The sequence below is a fragment of the Excalfactoria chinensis genome, chromosome 5 (genome assembly GCF_039878825.1).
Source record: "Excalfactoria chinensis isolate bCotChi1 chromosome 5, bCotChi1.hap2, whole genome shotgun sequence".
In the NCBI taxonomy this organism is placed as follows: Eukaryota; Metazoa; Chordata; class Aves; order Galliformes; family Phasianidae; genus Excalfactoria; species Excalfactoria chinensis.
Window position 1 is genome coordinate 1396748 of NC_092829.1, and position 15162 is coordinate 1411909.

The 15162-nt window shown below is 50.9% G+C and overlaps 1 protein-coding gene across 2 annotated transcripts; it reads right to left on the bottom strand.

The window, feature by feature from the left end:
- Window positions 1-2446: 2446 nt before the first annotated feature.
- Window positions 2447-14982, bottom strand: STYX (serine/threonine/tyrosine interacting protein). Of its 2 annotated transcripts, XM_072338878.1 has the most exons (11): window positions 14729-14982; window positions 9494-9526; window positions 8512-8565; window positions 7815-7912; window positions 7582-7642; window positions 6132-6168; window positions 5581-5620; window positions 5439-5489; window positions 4775-4847; window positions 3706-3799; window positions 2447-2939 (listed from the first exon to the last, which is right to left on the bottom strand). In XM_072338878.1, exons 1-11 carry the CDS (start codon window positions 14783-14785, stop codon window positions 2866-2868), a joined length of 672 nt encoding a protein of 223 aa, XP_072194979.1. In that variant the 5' UTR covers window positions 14786-14982; the 3' UTR covers window positions 2447-2865. The 2 variants fall into 2 exon arrangements, with proteins under 2 accessions (XP_072194979.1, XP_072194978.1); XM_072338877.1 differs by lacking the exons at window positions 8512-8565; window positions 9494-9526 and having other exon boundaries at window positions 14729-14925.
- Between the last annotated feature and the right edge of the window lie 180 nt (window positions 14983-15162).

Consider the following 15162-nt stretch of genomic DNA (forward strand, 5'->3'; position numbering starts at 1 on the left):
GTGCACCTGAGGGGGGACTGGGGCTCTGAAAGCAGCTGGAGCCCCAGGTCTGCACTATAAAACATCACCTGCTGCTCTGTGCTGACCCATATGATGGAGGAGGACTGTTTTGCTTCTCACTGTTTTAATCAGTTCTGCTCTTCCACTGACTTGAAGTGGATTATGTGAGCTCCATCTCAGTAGCTCTGGGCTCTCATTAAGAGAGAATGAAATGATTAGTACAAGTGAGGAGAGGGTGACAATGTACTCAGATCACTGCAAAACAAATGAGCTTGAGAGCCTGGTTTTGTGTCTGCCTGACACTTCTGGAAGGAATCCTTTGGCATGGACGAGCCCTCAGCTCTGTATTAGAGATGACATGCCCAGCCTTGGCAGCCTAACCCTTTGGGAATGGTAGGAGGTACAGAAGATCTGTGCCGTGTGAGGAGAGATACCATTTAACTGCTCAACTGTCGGGAATCCCTCTGGAGGAAAAGCATGAGAGCGGCAGGGCAGAAATGAGCCTTTTACAAATGAACTGTGAAGCCGGTGCAGGCACTAAGCCCACCACCAAGCACAACACCAACCCTGTGTGGTAGGGAACGGCTCTGCTAAGCGCTGGCAGGTGCTCCAAAGAGATGACAGGGAGGTAGGGATGCTTGCTGCCAAACACCACCTCTGGTTTAACCTCAGAAAGCAAATGGTAGTTGAAATATCTGCTATCAGCAAGCTGATCAAGAAGCAAGAAATGACAGCTTTAAATACGAAGCTAAATAACAGTACGCAAGAGGAAATACAATCTCAGAATCCCTTTGGATTTGTGAGGCTGTTATCTGCAGGACAGCAGGCAGATGAACACAATGAGTCTGGCAGTCAGAGGAAGGCGGTAATGGAATGAAGACTGGTGGGAAATCCTTAGTCATGAAGCCTAACAGTTGGTGAAACAGCCTCCCCAAGGAAACAGCAGGACCCCAGTGAGGTAACAACCCGACTAGACATGAACAAGGCACTGGCAGGGGATGGCTGGATGAATCAGTAGCGTTCTTCTGTCTGTGTTTCATCTCTGCTCTTGCCCAAGGAGGCCCAAGGGAGCTGGAGGAGGAAGCAGCTTTACTCAGAAGTTCTAGTTCCCACCCTTGCTTCACCAGAAGCTCACAGCTGGCACTGGTTGCTGTGCTGCACAAGGGAGGCAGCCAGGAACTGCACAGCCAGCTGGTAGCACCGCAGGGTAAGTGATGAGGTGGCTGAGGATTTAATTTCCCAACGGCCCCAAAACGTTCTTTTAAAGCTGAAAGTTTCCCAACTGAAGCACAACACATTTCCTAAAGACTTTTTTTCCTTAAGCATGTACATAACTCCTTCACTGAAGCACATGGCACAGCACAAATGGCAATATGGGGAATGTGCTGCTGTCCCACCTGCACTGGAACCTCCCCACACACAGGGCCTTCACATCACACATGAGAGACTGCTGGGCTATAAAGCCCCAACCCAGGTGTCCTGGCTCAACTAGAAGCCTTCACTTACTGCAGGAGGATTTCCTCAGCTGCCACCAGCAGCTGTTCTAGCAGCATGCCTTAATCCACGCAGCTTTTCAAGCCAGAATCTGCTATCTGTGACAGGTCTCTAAGCAGCCTTGACACAGGCTAAGAAGTTCAGGCTCTGCAGGGACAGTCCCTCAGCAAAGCTTCTGGGGAACTGCAAGAGAAGGCAGAGAATCGGTGACTAAGCAAAGATCAACAAGTCACAGGTGTGGTCCACTTGCCTTAAATACACCAAGGCAGAAGTGCTGCAGGGTAAACAAGCTCTCAGTCTCCCAGCAAAGGGCGGCTTCAGAAGAGATCCTCGCAGCACCGAGAGGCCTCGCTGCTCAGATTGATGCCCTCAAACACACCTGCCCTCACAAAACCCCCCTCCAGCCGCCACTTCTGCCTGCAGTGCAGGCTGCTCTTTCCAGGACTGACAGAACACAGGCCTCGTGCACGCAGCTCTATCAGTACAGGGAAGAAAGCCGGGTGTTCAGACTCCCAACCATCTTCGATATTCATCCCCCTGTCTTCAGCCCACCTGCTCACTGCCCAGTTCCCAAATTCATTCCCATTCATTCTAACAGCTTCCCAATTTGCTCAGTCAACACCAGGCTCTGAAAGCACTCATGCCTGGGAAATCAGTAACTGCCACCTGCGCTCATCTAACATGGGACCATTATATTAACTTTAACTAATCGGTACTTTGCTCAAGCAAACCAGCTTGCATAAAACAAGCAGAGAATTCTAGAACAATTTTCTCTCTTAAATTGGTCTCAGCCTCAAAATGATTCCATATGGGATTTTATAACCATGTAAGGGGTTAATGTTGAATAGATCACTGCCACTGCTCAGCTGCCAAAGGCAGTGAGTACACAGGTGCTGTTGGTACAACACGACTCTGAGTGTGACCGTAACGCAGTGAGGACAAAGTGCATTTTAGCAAACTTGTTCTTTACTAAAGTCTCTTGTTATAAATTACACAAATAACTTTATAAACAAATCCCTCCCCAGCTTGCATTTTGTTTAAAGTAATAACTTTATATCATACAAATAAAGAAATTTCAAGTATGAAAAGTGCATTATTGCAATAATACCTCTTTGCAAGTCCAAAAATCTTGGTTTAGAATAAAACTGTAAAGTGTAAAAAAGGAGTAAAACAATCAGTGCCATCTATTCATTCAAGAAGTCCGACATCTTAAAAATGATGCTTAGTGTGTTGCAGAGGCAGATTTACATCTGAAAGCAACATGTAATTGAAAAGAAGCCGTGTGTGTTCATCGTTTTGCATTAGTTCTCTTTTTTTCCCCCTTGCTTTCTTCACCTCTCTCAGCAGTTCACAACGCAGACCATGCTGTCCTCATCCATTCTGTGCTGCTGCCACTTGCATGGTTCCAAGTTCTTCGTCCTCTTCATGCATTCTCTTTAAACTTCCTGCAAAAAGAAAGAGGCAGGAAGATAAGAGAAAGGCATCAGCTACAACATGTGGCTGTTGGTAGGACTACAGGACAGCTGGTAATGTCTTCTTGGAGGAGGTGTTACCCATTCATGACATTGAGCTTGTGGGACAGCCAGCTGCAAACTGCTCTCCTCTTCCCTCATCCCAAGATGTTTATTGGAACCTGCTATTTTTTGGGCTCCCCAAAACTTCTCTCTCCCCAAACTCAGTTCTTCCTCTGTTTCAAATGGGCACACACACCTCCTCCCAAAAGTTTGATGTTCTCAGCCTGGAGAAGAGAAGGCTGCGGGGTGACCTCATGGCAGCCTTCCAATACCTAAAGGGAGTCTACAAACAGGAAGGGAGCGAACTCTTTTGAGAGGGCAGAGAACAGCAGGACAAGGGGAAGTGGACTGAAGTTGCAGGAGGGCGGATTTAGGTTGGATGTCAGGGGAAGTTCTTTACTGTGAGAGCGGTGAGGTGCTGAACAGCTGCCCAGAGAGGCTGTGGATGCCCCGTCCATCCCTGCAGGTGTTCAAGGCCAGGTTGGATGGGGCCCTGGGCAGCCTGGGCTGGTATTAATGTGGAGGTTGGTGGCCCTGCCTGTGGTGGGGGTTGGAGCTTCGTGATCCTTGAGGTCCCTTCCAACCCGGGCCATTCTGTGATTCACTGCTGCTGGGGGTTTGCACAGGGCATGAGGCATTCCCCACACACCAGCAGGGTCAGTAGGTGGCATCGCACACAACAGAAGAGGCTGCTGACCTGTAGTGCCAGGTGGAACTGAGAGGGATCTCTCCAGTTGCAGCGGTGACATCATCTGGATGGTCAGTTTTGCTAGATAGATGGCTTCATATTCCTGAAAAAGTTTAATAATACACACCACTATTAATTTGGTATAATACCCTGTGAGCAGGTGGAGGACAAAGTGGTCACAGAGTCTTACAGGAATGGCAAAGGGCTTTAAAGCAGGGGAGTTCTCTGTTTCTTTCACATGAACAACAAAAACCATAAAGAAAGCAAAGCAAGAGAAAAATCTAAGGGATGACAGGAAATGGCTTTAGGAAAGAGATAAAGATTTCCATGATACTGAAAATTTGTGGTTCAGACCTGAGAATTTCATTGTCTATGAACGTGAGCATCAAGAATAAACACAGATGTGTGCCACAATACCCACTTTGCACTTTCCTTGGCCACCAACTAAGCTGTTTGAAGAGCCTTTTAACCACTGTGCACAGAACTGCTTTCAGTTCTCTTCCATTCCTAGATTTGCTTTGTCTAATTAACTAAGATACCTGTTCATCTTCCTCCCCAGGTCAGCTATAAATTCCTGACATTCACTCAAATAAATATTTTGACAAGTTAAGCCTAAGTAGAAAAGTTGGTTTTGTAGCAGATGACTCAACAAATGAGTTTTGAGATGTGATAAGAAAAACAAAATCATAGATTGCCCTGGGTTGCAAAGGCCCACAGTGCTCATCCATCCCAACCCCCTGCTGTGTGCAGGGTCACCAACCAGCAGCCCAGGCTGCCCAGAGCCACATCCAGCCTGGCCTTGAATGCCTGCAGGGATGGGGCATCCACAGCCTCCTTGGGCAACCTGTTCAGTGCGTCACCAGCCTCTGGGGGAAAAACTTCCTCCTCAGATCCAACCTGAACCTCCCCTGTCTCCCTTTAGAACCATTCCCCCTTGTCCTATCGCTGCCCACCCTCACAAACAGCCGTTCCCCTTCTGTTTATACGCTCCCTTCAAGTACTGCAAGGCCACAATGAGGTCTCCCTGCAGCCTTCTCCTCCAAGCTAAGCAAGCCCAGAAATAAGAACAAAGCATCACCTGAAGTTGATGAACAAATCCAGCATTAGGATTAATACAGAACCTTCTTTCTTGAACGTAAGTAAACGCATCCCTTAACAAGAGAAGGAGACAAAAAACACTTCAGTGGAAAACAGACTGTGATGGATCTGTGGGGTCTGAGGAATTCAGGTTACCAGTTCTGGGAAGTACACAGCCTTCTCACAACTGCTTTGCTTAACTGAACTTTTCTGAGCACAACAGAAGGCAGCAGTTGTAGCACACTCTTTGCCCACCCCAATCTCCAGCCTTCTACTTGCTGGCCCGTTTTCAACATGCAGATTAAAACATGTCTCATAACAGCCTCTTGGGGTCCCTCTTACAGAGTGTGACAGCAAGGCACCAGTCTGTGTGTGCTGCCATTAGCAGCAGGTGCCTGCTGCTTCACGGAAGGGTGAAAGCAAACCTGCAGGGGAAAGAAATGGAATCGTCTTCCCCAGGTGAAAGCCTTCACGCAGCCTCTGGGGCAACAACTGGTTTATATGGCAATACAGGACTGTGCATTCCCTCCAAATTTATTATCCATTTCAATTCACGTGACTTGAATTAAAACCATTCCATCTACAGATACGCCAGACTGCTTCTCTGCTCTTAAGTACTTCTGCCTTATGGGACAGATCATGGACTACCCACACTCTGCTCTTACCTGTACTTCACCCCGAACGTTTCCATTATGTATGCAATAACTAAGGCAGCACTGAAACAAAAACAAACACACATTTCTCAACGTCACTAACATCGATTCCAGTGGCGTAAAATGAGGATAAGCAGGATGGATGTTCTCCTACCTTCTAGAAATCCCTGCGTTTCCATGGACAAGAACTTTTCCTGAGGAAGAAAAAAAAGCCAAAAAACGCTCTTGTAAAAATGGAAGGAAGTTCTTTGAGACGCAGTTTTCAGTTGTTATGAGCAATTAAACATCAGCAAGGCACAACCTAAGAGTAACAGGAGCGTGTTACGCTTCACTCTGTTACTGGTTACACTCCGTGCTTCACTACTGTGGGACACAGAAAGGTGGATTCCCACCCCTCTGAGGACTGTGAGTAACAGGATCAGCATTCTAGGACCACAGTGCACACTTCAGCTCTCCACTAGGGAGCACACACGTGTCTAAAACGAAGGAAGGATGTACGAAGAGGTTTGTTTTCCCATTGAAAGCAAAAGGGAAGAACAGCAGCTGACTCTGGATTTGTGCAATCCAGTTCAAGTCAAACAAAATGAACCCCCCCCATTTAAGAATGCCTCATATTTTAGAGCATCTATCACACACATCTTAGATGGCTTTAAAGCTTTAAGAGCAATGTACTGGTCAATGAAGGGAAAAGTCAATCTGATTTACCTCCACTTTGTAAACTTCCATCAATAAATTCTTTAGTCTGAAAAGAAGGGGAAAAAAAAAAAGCACCATCAAAAGACTGGAACTTTGGGACTTTGTACAGGTGTTCCTACTGCCTGCATTTACATTCTGCAGACATTTTTGTCTTGGTCTTTACACACAGCAACAATCACCCAATTCATTTACGCAGGCTTAGACTTCACTTCAGCTGCACATCTTGATTTGTACTGCAGCTTCTCATCACCCATAAAACAGTCAGGGATACGCAGCACAGCACATCAGGGCGCTGTGATACAAAGCACCTTTCAGACGTCTTTGGTTGACACTTGTAGGGCAAGGAGAAACCACAAGCATCAACACCAGCACGGCCCAGACCGCATGACTGATGTCTGTGTCTTTCTAAGGTTCTCCAATGACATCTTCAATTACAAAAGGAGGTCTAAGCAATCTAATAAGGCATGACATGATCTAGTGAGGCCTGTAGAATAGTACCAGGTTGAAACAGTTCACTGGATGAGCAGCAAAAGCTGGATTATTGATTGTGGGGAAGATTCCAAGCAGCAGTAAAGCACTGAATCATGGAATGGTTTGGATTCGAAGGGACCTCAAGGACCATGTAGCTCCAACCCCCAGCTATAGGCAGGGACACCTCCCTCTAGACCAAGTTGCTCACAGCCCCATCCAACCTGGCCTTGAACACCTGCAGGGATGGACGGGGCATCCACAGCCTCTCTGGGCAGCTGTTCCAGCACCTCACCGCTCTCACAGTAAAGAACTTCCCCTGACATCCAACCTAAATCTGCCCTCCTTCAACTTCAATCCATTTCCCCTTGTCCTGCTGGTATCTGCCCTCTCAAAGAGTTGACTCCTCTCCTGTTTATAGGCTCCCTTTAGATCCTGGCAGGCTGCAATGAGCTCACCCCGCAGCCTTCTCTTCTCCATGCTGAACAATCCCAGCTCCCTCAGCCTGTCTTTGTATGGGAGGTGCTGCAGCCCTCTGATCATCTTTGTGGCCTCCTCTGGACCCTCTCCAACAGCTCCCTGTCTCTTGTATTGAGAGCCCCAGACCTGGACACAGCACTGCAGATGGGACCTCACAAGGGCAGAGCAGAGAGGGACAATCACCTCCTGTCCCTGCTGGCCACCCCTCTGCTGATGGAGCCCAGGATACCAGTTTCCTTTAGGAGAAGGGTTTCCAAAATAACTATTATCCCCCCATGAACTGTCTTCTGTTGGAACCATCACAAGGTACAGCTCTTGTAACTCCACCTTCATTTCTCTACTTGCAGGAACAAGCTGATCACATTTGCTACAGGGGCAGCAAGAGGTCACTTGATCCCTGCCACCTGCCTCAGGCCAGGTTTCCCACAGCTGAAGCCATGCGTATGTTGGTTCATAATGATCTTACTGGGCAGCCCTACTTCCCAGCCTACTCCCATTAACCCACACTTACCATAGGGAAAAATCGTATTATATTCTCAACTGGATTATCTGCAATATCCAGGACTAAATACCTGCAATGAGAACAGTCACTGAGCACACATTAACACTGAAAGCTGCAAGACACCAAGATAAACCACAAGGGAAGAACACTCACACCCGCCCCATCTTATCAATACAGAATAAGGAGCTTAAAAGTCAGACTACTGACTGCTTTCAGGTCTGCACATCACGTTCATTTCTCACCTAAACAGCTGCTGGAAGTTTGGTTTAATGAAATTGGCCTCGATGTTCTGCCGTATGCATATTACATGGGTTATTCCATGCTTCTGAAGTATAGGTAGCTGCAAAAGAGGAAAACAGATTTGTTTAGGCTGCTGAATCCATCTATTAAACAGCCATTACAAGAAAAGTCATATTTTAATACATGAGTGACACCAGGTCCTCAAGGGAAATCAGAGCCGCTTTTCTAACACTCAAAGCATCGTGTGAAACAGAACGGGGATATATGTGTGTTTAAAATGACAAAACAACCATCACCATTTGCAAGAAAAGCATTTCCAACAACGATAAAGGAGCAGGCAATAAAGGTGCTCAGGGAACTTCTTTGTCTGTGCCCCCCTTTTGCTCCACCTCCCCCCCACCCCAAAGTAACCCATTCACTCTCAGGATCATTAAGTAAACGCAGCTTCTGCAAGTGTCTGCATGTCCAAATCCTCTTTGGAAAGAGGAAGGAATCAATAGCAGCCCCCAGGGCTGAGAAACCAGCCCAGAAATGCACCACGTGTTGCCTGCACCCAGCAGGGAAGGTGCCACAGGGCTGCATGAGTGCTGCAACCAGGAGTGTGCCTCCAGAGATACACACACACACACACACACACACACACTTGGACACATCGCCACGGCAAAGCTTCCTTGGGAGATACCGTTCTGAAAACCATACCTTGCTTTTCATAGCTGAAGAGTATGGGCCTAAAAATAACCCAGGTAAAATTTCCTAGGGGGAGGGGCAGAAAAACAGACATTTAATATCAAGACGAGATGATTTGAAATAACACACTGCACTGCACTCAGACCACGGGGCAGGGAAACAAATAACTCACATGTTAGCAAGGGACATCACCCAGCCACACCTCCCATGGGACCAGGGGACAAAGTCAGCTTGGCAAAAATAAAAGCAACATGATCCACATGCAGGGGATCTTGTTGTGGAACAGGAATTCAGTCCTTCATTTGGAATAAATTCCTGTTTGATTCCTGCCAGCCCCAGGATTCAAGTTAAAAAGCAAAGCTGCAATATGTAGTTCCAGCAACCACCTCCCACAACACTCATGGAGACAAGACTATGATCTTGAGGTCCTTTCCAACCATTCTATGGGAGGGCTGGAGCAGCTCTGCTATGAGGAAAGGCTGAAGGAACTGGGCTTGTTTAGCTTGGAGAAGGATCTGGGAGGTCTCATTGTGGCCTTGAAGTACTTGAAGGGAGTGTATAAACAGGAGGGGAACAGCTGTTTGTGAGGGTGGGCAGTGATAGGACAAGGGGGAATGGTTTGAAACTGAGACAGGGGAGGTTCAGGTTGGATCTGAGGAGGAAGTTTTTCCCCCAGAGGGTGGTGACGCACTGAACAGGTTGCCCAAGGAGGCTGTGGATGCCCCATCCCTGCAGGCATTCAAGGCCAGGCTGGATGTGGCTCTGGGCAGCCTGGGCTGCTGGTTGGTGACCCTGCACACAGCAGGGGTTGGAATGGATGAGCACTGTGGGCCTTTGCAACCCAGGCCATTCTGATTCTACAACAAACTATAGAGTTCGTACTTTGCCCCTGAAGACCAACCCTGACAGCAGCTTTGGTTTGTAGGGCACTTTCATTTTCATACAGAGGATACTGAGGGTTTTGACTTGAATGAAAAAGGAAATGGTGCCATACCTGCATCTCTCTCCTCATGGGATAGGTCCAGTCCTTCAAAGAAAATAAAAACAGTTCTGTGAGCACAGCAAGGGAAAAACAAAGCCAAGCAGAGATCAGTTATATGAAGATGAGGCCGCTCTCTGTAGGATGCACCAGCAAGTTCCTATAGGAGAGGCACAGTGCCCTGTGTGGGCAGAGGAACACATGAGTGCAAGGCACAGCATCCTCACTGCAGAGTGACGTGCTGCAAAACTTGAGAGCTCTTATGGAGCAACCAAAGCTAACAGGGAAAATTCTTCAGCAGACTCTGTTCCCGTCTTCCCTTTCTTCCAGCTCCCATTGCCCTCTGCAATGGTCTGCCCTCACCCCACAGCCATCCCAGCACAACAGACCCCAGGACAGCAGGGTGGTATTTCAGGAATGGGATCCTTCGGAGGTTGACCTGGGGGTGTGTTTGCACAATGCTGCCACTTCAGTGCATGTGGGACAGCAGAACGTACCACCAAAAAGCAAAGGAGTCCTGGGTTTGTCCACATCTACAAACAAGGCCATGAGGAATCACTTCTGAAAAGCTGAAGTTGCTCTCCAGGAGCACACAAGTGTGTTTACTACTCTATTTATATCCGTGGAGAATTTACAGCCCTCATCTGGAGCGAAATGAGAACACAAATTCATCACCACTTCGGTGAAGGGGACTCGCTGTGTCCAAAACATTCCAGCACATGGTGAGCAGGGAGCTGGGGCTGAGTGCTGCACAAAGCCAGGGGGCAAGAGCTCAGCAGTACCGGGTCCAAAGGAACACAAAACCCAAAGGACAACGGGTGCCACGGATGTCCAGAACAAGAATGGAAGTCAATATTGGCCCCAGACGTTCAATTGGAGCATCGTCCAAAAAGGCGCAGCTTCCTGGGGGTTACTCTGCAAAGTAAGCATCTAAAAGACACCATCTCAGATTAAATGCTGTCTTTATCCAAGGGCAGAACTGCCCCTAGTTGGTGTCCATTTCCTGACAAGGCTGAAAGGCTTTTGAAATGAACACGATTAACGAGGTTATACAAAAGGTGTGCAAAGTGATGCAAAACGCCACCAGCAGAGCTGAGCTCTCAGCTCTCAGCTCCCCTGTCCGTCACAGTCACACTGCCTTCCCATCACAGAGCTCTCATGTCACCACCCACAGTTCGTTACCTGAAGCCATGTGTTTAAAGAGCACAGCTCCATCAGCCACCTCTCTGCCAGGTGGGAAAGCCTGAGCTGGCAGCAGACGGGGAGCTGATAACACACCCGGCCCTGGCTCTCCTATTCCATTTCCTTCTACAAGTGCTCTAAGTCACCTCCAATGGGCCAACACTTTGCTGCAGTTCTAGGCTGACATCTCTTCTTTTAAGCTTCCCAAGCTCGTCCACTGCAGCTCCCCTGCAGTGCACAGGGACACCACAGCTCCATCAGGCTGCCCAGGGCCTGATCCAGCCTTAACCTGAAAGCCTCCATGGATAGGGCATCAACTACATCACTGGGCAGCCTGTTCAGTGCCTCGCCACCTTCACTGCAAAAGACTTTTTCCTTATATCCAACCTAAATTTCCTCTCTTTGAGCTTGGAACCCTTTCCCCTTGTTCTGCCACCACAGACCCTGCTAAAGAGTCTGTCCCCTTCTTTCCTGCAGCTCCCCTTTAGATATCAGATCACCTCATAGCCTTTGCTACTCCATGCTGCACAGCCCCAGCTCTCAGCCTGTCCCATAGGAGAGCTGTTCCATCCTTGGGACCATTTTTGTGGCCCTCATCTGGACGTGCTCCAACAGCTCCACGTCTCTCCTGTACTGAGGATCATTTGAAAACACAAAGCCCTACCAAAGCAGCGAAGGCAGAGTTCTGCTTACATACAGCACGTGGCCAGGCTGCTTCATTTATTGCACAGCAACTGAGACTCCTGTGAACCAATTCTATCAGCACCGAGCAGACAGAAGGATGGCATTCAGACCACGACATCAGGACGGGTTGGATGCATCCCTTCTCATGCCCCCTCTGCTCATAGGTGAGCTGAGCCCCAGCCCATCGGCACACTTCATGCTCTGCTTTGTGGGCAGGCAGCACAAGAAGTTGGAAGCCTTCCGACTGCTTTGCCAAAGCCTGCAGACGAGGGGGAGAGCTGTAGTTTCTGTTAAGGGGTTTTGAAGTGATTGTAAGAGGAAGAAGCTCAGGGAATTTGTGCCACCGTTAGCCAGCCTGCGCTGCCGCACTGTTTGAACGCAGTCAGATATCAGGTAGTGCTTTGGGCTAAATATAGCAGAACTGAAATGAACGCTTCTTTAAAAAAGCACGTGCTAAAGGGAGCTCGGTGTTATATACATCATGAAAAGGGCAATTCGACTGTTTAGTCACCGAGCTGATAATTCCATCACCAACAGCATGGAGAGCCTTGATCGTGGATACTAGCTGATGCTCAGCCGGCTTGCAGGCAAACACACTGATGTTCAAAGAATAAGCTGGCAGTTACTGCTGTGTTCCCATTGCAAACTGCCCACCACTATCATTCCTCACTTAAGATTTCACAGAACCACAGCATGGCCTGGGCTGCAAAGGCCCACAGTGCTCATCCAGCTCCAACCCTGCTGTGTGCAGGGTCAGCAACCAGCAGCCCAGGATGCCCAGAGCCACATCCAGCCTGGCCTTGAATGCCTGCAGGGATGGGGCAAACGATTTCAAATGCTAATACTAATTGACATGAAATTCCCCGACCCATTCCAGCCCTACGCCATCTCCCCAAGCATGCTGTGATGTGGTGGCACCCATACGTACAGCAGCAGGCACTGCTACCAACCCGACACTCTTCTAGAAGCTCCATAGCTCCTTCAACTCTTGGAAAGGGCAGGTAACAGCAGGACAAGGGAAATGGATTGAAGTTGAAGGAGGGAGGATTTAGGTTGGATGTCAGGGGAAGTTCTTTACTGTGAGAGCGGTGAAGTGCTGGAACAGCTGCCCAGAGAGGCTGTGGATGCCCCGTCCATCCCTGCAGGTGTTCAAGGCCAGGTTGGATGGGGCCCTGGGCAGCCTGGGCTGGTATTAATGTGGAGGTTGGTGGCCCTGCCTGTGGTGGGGGTTGGAGCTTCATGATCCTTGAGGTCCCTTCCAACCCAGGCCATTCTGTGATATGATTCTATGGTTCTTAACCTTTACAAGTTGGACTTGCTGATCCTCATGGTTCCCTTCCAACTGGGGACATGCTGTGACTCCAGATATTTTTACATAAGGAGAGAAATAACAGCATCCCTGAGATTTACAGGATTTTTAGGCCCCACCGAAGCATAGAAACCACTATGTACACTCAGTATTACCCACAGGGTCTGACACACGCTGTCACTGATGTATAAAACAGCGTGTGTGTGGTTACAGACACTCAGAGCACCTACTGGAAACCCTCAGTAAGAGCAAACAGCATTTCCAATACCCAGCAATTAAAGCTGCAACAACACAAATGGTATAAGGACCTGTAGAAAGGGGTGTAGCTCCTAGCACGGGCTTAACAGTGGGTAAGGGAAGCTTCTCTGGGCTCACACTGTAGGGCTGGACAGGCAGGCAGGCTGCAGCTGGGACAGCAGGACTGGGGGAGGCTGATACAGCCTCACACGCCACGTGGCAGACAGCAGCACGTACCTGCCTGTGCCTGATCCATAGCAAACAAGCTTTCACCACCTGAGCGAGCCCTCAGTACACACGAGCTATGGGAAAAGAAAGCGACACACGTCACGGGGAGCTCGGAGCAAACTTGTGCTCTATCAGTTCCACTGATGCTATCGGGTTAGGGATGAGGAGGCAGGCAGGGCTCCCTCCAGCAGGCACATTCCGGCTGCGTGTCTCAGCAGAGCATTGCACAAACTCTACGGGTACTGCTGGCCGAGGGCAGCAGTTCAAACACCACAGAATGGCCTGGGTTGAAAAGGACCACAACCATCATCTGCTCTCAACCCCCTGCTGTGTGCAAGGCCACCAACCAGCAGCCCAGGCTGCCCAGAGCCACATCCAGCCCGGCCCTGAACGCCCCCAGGGGTCCGTACTACGTATGGATTAGGGCCATGGCAAACTACCTGCAGGCAGAGAATTGATCTGTTCAGCTTCAGCAGCTCGCTGCTTAGGCCAAGCCATCCACAGGCTGCCATCAGTCACCCAGCACATGGCCTTGCCCAGTGTCCCACTCATCCTCAGGCCAGATCCGCAGCCTGCAGTCAGATCAGCTCACCTGTTTGGCTTCTTTGGTTTGTTTTTACAAGATTTAAGCAGTTCCCAGTGTTGCTGGGGACAAAGGGGCAGGCACTGGGACCTGCTAACATGGGCACACAGCTGCACTTGCCCTTGAGCAGCCTGCAGCAGGACCAAAAGCAGGCACTGCTGAGTTCACCCTCTGCCTCTTTCCCATCTATATCTCAAAGTCCAACCTTCCAAAACAGCATTAACCCACACACAAGCACCCCCTGCAAACAACACTCGCGTGCTTCTCACTACAGAGCCTCCCGGCAGTAACACACGGGGCTCCATCCTCAGCTCTCCAGCTGTTTGGAGGCAGAATGGCTTCATTCTCCCCTGACTGCTTTTCCGAAGCACCTTCTCTGTGCTGTGCTGGAGGCCGGGCGCTGACAGCTCTCACCCTTTGCTCCAGAAGCTCTTGCACGGCCAGCCGGGATATCCTCACACCGACCACAACTTTCCTGCTTCCCCCACACGCAGAAACAGCAGCTCTACCACCACACACGTCGTGTTGTTGAGACAGAGACTACAAGAAACACGACCTGCTTTGCAAAGGGGGCCGCGTTACAACCCTGCTTTCGACCAGACGCGAGTCCTAAGAGCGGCACTCGCTTCCCACAGCAGAACCCATCGCACGGATGCGGTGACAGCCGCTCCCGTTGGTGGGACGCGGAGCCGAAAGCGGACACCGGGCCGAGCCGGGGCTGGCAGCCGCCCTGAGGCAGGGCTGGGGCGGCCCGCCCGCTCACCAAGTTGCTGCCGGAGTATCGAGGCGAGGAACGCCAACTGCCGTGCGGGGACACGCGGAGCTCTCGCCGGCTGCCGCCCACCCGCAGCTCGGGGGCTCCCCGCGCGCACACGGAGGCCGGGCAGGCCCGGATCGCGGCCCGCGGCGGGGAGAAGCCGGAGCGCGGCGCGGCGCCGTGCCGGGCGGCAGTGGGGCCCTCGGGCGGGCGCGGAGATCCCGCAGGCGGTGCCCCCCCCCCCTCATCCACCCCGGCCGGGCCGCCTACCTCCGAGTCCTCCTTGGCCTGCGGCAGCGCGGGGAAGGCCGGCTTGGCGAGCTCCATGGCCGGGCGCTCTCCGGGCGGGGCAGGGCCGGGCGGGGCGGCTATTGGGGCAGCGTCCCGGCGGGCTCCGGCTCGGGGGCGGCGAGGGAACGCGGGGGAGGCGGCGGCGCTCCCAGCCGCTCGCGCCCGGCCGCCATGCTGCCGCCGTGCCGCCGCCTCCTCCTCCTCCCCCGCCTCCCTTCCCCCCGCCTCCGCGCCCCGCCCCGCCACCCCGAGGGCGCCGTGAGGAGCGTCGTTCCGCCTCGCCGCCCCTTACGAACGGCCGGGACGGACTCCGCGCGCCGCCGCAACGAGCGCCGCCCGCCCGGCACCGCGAGGGACGTTCCGGCTGTGGCGGGGGGGCCCCGCTGGGACGTGGGGCCGCTGAGAGCCCCGGT